This window comes from Fistularia commersonii, chromosome 15, assembly GCF_037954325.1.
Source record: "Fistularia commersonii isolate RoL2024-O1a breed Wild chromosome 15, RoL_Fcom_v1.0, whole genome shotgun sequence".
NCBI lineage: Eukaryota > Metazoa > Chordata > Actinopteri > Syngnathiformes > Fistulariidae > Fistularia > Fistularia commersonii.
Genome location: NC_141298.1, coordinates 8586386 through 8590428, shown reverse-complemented (window position 1 = coordinate 8590428; position 4043 = coordinate 8586386). Strand labels below are relative to the sequence as shown.

General features: G+C 37.7%; 1 protein-coding gene across 1 annotated transcript; it reads left to right on the top strand.

Annotated features, from left to right (window-relative positions):
• Window positions 1-1541: 1541 nt before the first annotated feature.
• LOC147226353 (uncharacterized) lies at window positions 1542-4043 on the top strand. Its single transcript, XM_086160579.1, has 4 exons — window positions 1542-1639; window positions 1994-2047; window positions 2567-2986; window positions 3486-4043. The coding sequence occupies exons 2-4, from the start codon at window positions 2002-2004 to the stop codon at window positions 3527-3529; spliced, it is 510 nt and encodes a 169-aa protein (XP_086016705.1). The 5' UTR covers window positions 1542-1639; window positions 1994-2001; the 3' UTR covers window positions 3530-4043.

Below are 4043 nucleotides of genomic sequence, written 5' to 3'. Positions count from 1 at the left end.
GCAGTGTAATCATATTATGTTTTTTTTTTTTTTCGATTTTTGATTTATGATATAATTTCCCTTAGTTTATCAGTGATTCGCTGTGTCACTTTGATTGGGTTATAAAAAACTGTTGGGGAATGTGGGCACTGGGGGAGTGTCCTGAGGGGTTGAAACTAATCTCCTCAGGTGGAAAAAAGAACGAAGACTCAACTCATGTCACACACTTGAGGTGTGTTTGGTTCCATAAAGCAAGACAGAAGTAGATATCGAAGATGGTTAAAAATTAAAAGGAATTCCATTTTCAAAAGATAAGGCACGCCGCTTCCATTTGGAATGACCCTCCATAACCTGGCCCTCAATAAGTCACGTTCCTTTTTCCCGAGAAATTGAAACTTAAACATCTGGAAAAGAGTAAATAGATAAAGCAAATTAAAAAAAAAACATTTTGCTCCCAAGTTATGAAACCCATATGGACAAGTGTAAGTGCATCATCACACTGGTTCACCATTCAAAAGCAAAAATAACATGAAAATAGCAATTGTGTAGTGAAATACTCTCTTGCACTTATTGTGCTATTATACCGGACGTTTTAGAGTCGTGTAAACTGCTTTAGCAGTTTTTTTTAAGTCCAATCTGAGCTGGGATTTTAAAAAGATACTTTCACTCGAAGACTTTTCTCAATCCTCATTCCTCCATTTCTGCATTGGGGAGCACAATATTTGAACACAATGTTATGATATTTAATGACAAAATGAATGTCTTTGCAGCCACAGTCATAAGGCCTTTCCTTTTTCAGTGAAACAAAAGTACAGAGGCATAATTTATTCCATGAGCATTGGTTGATAAGACACACCTGGTCCTCACCAGTGACCCGCTGATAGCAAGAAGCCATTTCTATGACAGGAAAAATGCTGATCTGATCTACTTTAACTGTGGTATACATATTACTTGAGAAAAAAGAAACACATAGTGCATATATTTATATGCACACATACACACATACATACACGGATGTGTGTTAAACTTAACATCAGTAATATGATGCAAACGGAATTCTGGAATACGTTTGTTTTCCCGTCCATCACGGGATGGCACCCGCTCGCAGATTCCTTATCAAAAACATGTTGGCAAGTTAAATAGAAAAGTAAAACTAAAAAGAAGCATGGATAATAACTTCAATTTTGAATATGTAATTCGTTTAATCGTAATAATTTTTCGTCTCTATCATATGATTTGTATTATCACTCTATATATCCAAATATATATGTATAGATTTACATCTATATATATATATATTATCTTTCCCTCACATTTTGTTTTTAATGTACTCTTCTTCTGTGACACAACTCCCTCAAAAGTTAAACAATCCTCATATTCAGTCTTTTTCCCAGACCTTCATTAGACAGCCTAACTGCCAGCAGAGATTTTGTAAATGGGTATGCAAGGTACTAAAATCCGCATACGTCTTTTTTTAGATTAGCACTCGAAGTAACATGTCATTGTTCTCCTACTTTAACAGCAGTTTCCCGGCAAAGCACACATGGATGAGATGGGCGGGTTGGGATGATTGGGAGTGATAAAAAAGGCCATAAATGCAAGTGTCTGACTCTGTGTGTTCACCTGATGTGAAGAGGAGGCATAGCTGGTCACATCTCAGGTGAGTAACATCCCTTAATCTCTTAGAGGAGAATAGGAAAAGCTGCACTTTGCATGTAATCTGGCTTAATATTCAAAAATATTAGTATTAAATGATAAGACGATACATAAGTGTGAGCAAATATCAATTTTCATTATAATCATCAATGGCAAATTGATTGTAGAGTCTAATCAAGCACTCAAATAGGGGAGATTTCCTATTTCCGTGTTTATCAGTGTTTGTCGAATAAGGCCGAATGAGGTAATTGCTGCACAAGTACTTGCGCGTTTGTTTGTTTGTTTGTTTGTTTGTTTGTTTGTGTGTTTTAAAACTGGACTAATGATCTTGATGCTCTTTGTGGTTCTGTGATTCCAGCTGGGAACATGAAGGTGAACCTGCCGCTTCTGACGCTCTGCCTTCTCGGCACAGGTACAGAAAAAATAACAACAATATTAATAATAATAAAAAAAGAATAGTAAAAAGCTGAAAAAAATATGCAAAAAATATATATTTGGTATACTTGATGGTGAATCCTTCCTGTGTCAAAATTATATCTTATGAACTCTTTTTGTGCTTTATAAAACTTTAAATGGATGTAATTTTTTATTTTTTGTTTTATGTTGTTTTTTGACAAGACACCCCCTTGTTTTGACAGACCTGTCCAAAAATACAAAATAAAAAAAAAGAGAAGTCATTCATATCAAATAACTGACAAAAGATTTAATTTTTTTTTTTTAAAGCATGGTGGGTTACGCTCTCCTAAAATTGATGTTTGATGGCATAGATGTCGAATGCAAAATGGCGCATCTCGGATGCAAATGAGGGCAGATATACAGTTGCTACTGTACAGATGGATAAGGTCAAAAGTCAAGTTTGTATGGATGTTCTCTTATTTGCATTAACTAGGCTGATTTTCCTGACATAAATTCCTCGCTGTTACTTTACCAGTAGTTGACTGCAGACCCCCAGTCAATGCACAAGTAGGGCCCAATCCCTCAGAACCTTCATCCAGCTCTATGACACCCGAACCGGACACCCCCTCAAAACCTTCATCCAGCTCTGCGGCACCGGGACCAGACACCTCCTCAAAACCTCCATCCAGCTCTGCGGCACCGGGACCAGACACCTCCTCAAAACCTCCATACAGCTCTGCGGCACCGGGACCAGACACCTCCTCAAAACCTCCATACAGCTCTGCGGCACCGGGACCGGACACCTCCTCAAAACCTCCATACAGCTCTGCGGCACCAGAACCAGACACCTCCTCAGCTGCAGCCATCACGGCTGTGGAGACGGTTTCAGAAGGGCTATCTGATGGCGCCATTGTTGGTATCACCTTCGGCTCTATCGCCGGTGTTGCAGCCATTGGTGAGTCCAAACACAGCATTTCACCTCGGTCAGTTACATGCGGTCCTCTGAGTCGGATAGAGTCACGCGATAAAAAACCCTTTCTAGACCTGATTGCTAGCTTTCCTCGGCCTCTGTCCATCTTGTCTCCCTGAATGATTGTAGATTTTCCAGAGGAATTAATGCTGGTGTAATATATGTGGTAGAGTGTGAATGTCGCAACGTAAATTGTAGAGTGTGAATGTTGTACTGTGAAGGCCATAGTGCAAAAATTAGTGTAAGAATTAGTATATATTAGTACATATTAGTATATATTAGTATACTAATATACATATATATATATATATATAAGTGTGTGTACAGCATTGAATGGAAAATATAAATCTGAAATCCATGTATGAAATGGAAATCGGCAAATCTGAAAATTAATTATCTCAGACATAACAACAATGCCATTTTTTCCAATGCTGTGACCATATATCCAAACAAAACTGACATCCCCCTGCATTTTGGTTTTTAGGTGGCGGCATCTATGGAGGGCTGAAGTTCACCGGGAGGATCTGAGCGCCAGTCTTCTAGTAGATCCAACCCTGACCCTTGAACCAGAAATTCTAAAGAAATCTTATAGTCTGAATAGCCCAAGATGTAATAAATTAACTTAAGTTTTTTGTCTTTCTTTTTAAAAAAACATGATATCTTGGGCGAGAAGGAAGGCAGAGATTCACTGATAGCTTTGCGGGGTTTTATTTGACACCAGGTCAGGATTTGATCCTAAATTATCTAAAACACTCTTACTTTTGTTAAATATCATGGAGAAAGAACAGTGTGCTCCAATGAAAATGAATGTGCATTTCTTTGCTCAATGTTTTTATATTCTCCTGAAAAGTGGATTTTATTAAACAAAATAGTAATATAAGGACAGGTTTTTTTTAAGGAGTGTCATTTTATTATTGGTGAATAGAACAGATGGTGAGATAGATCAATATAAACTCAGTGCCAGAGAAAGAATTCATTGATCTGTGGCCTTTGTACCAGTCACTGACACTATCGTCTGATAAATAAAATGATCGTAATGGTG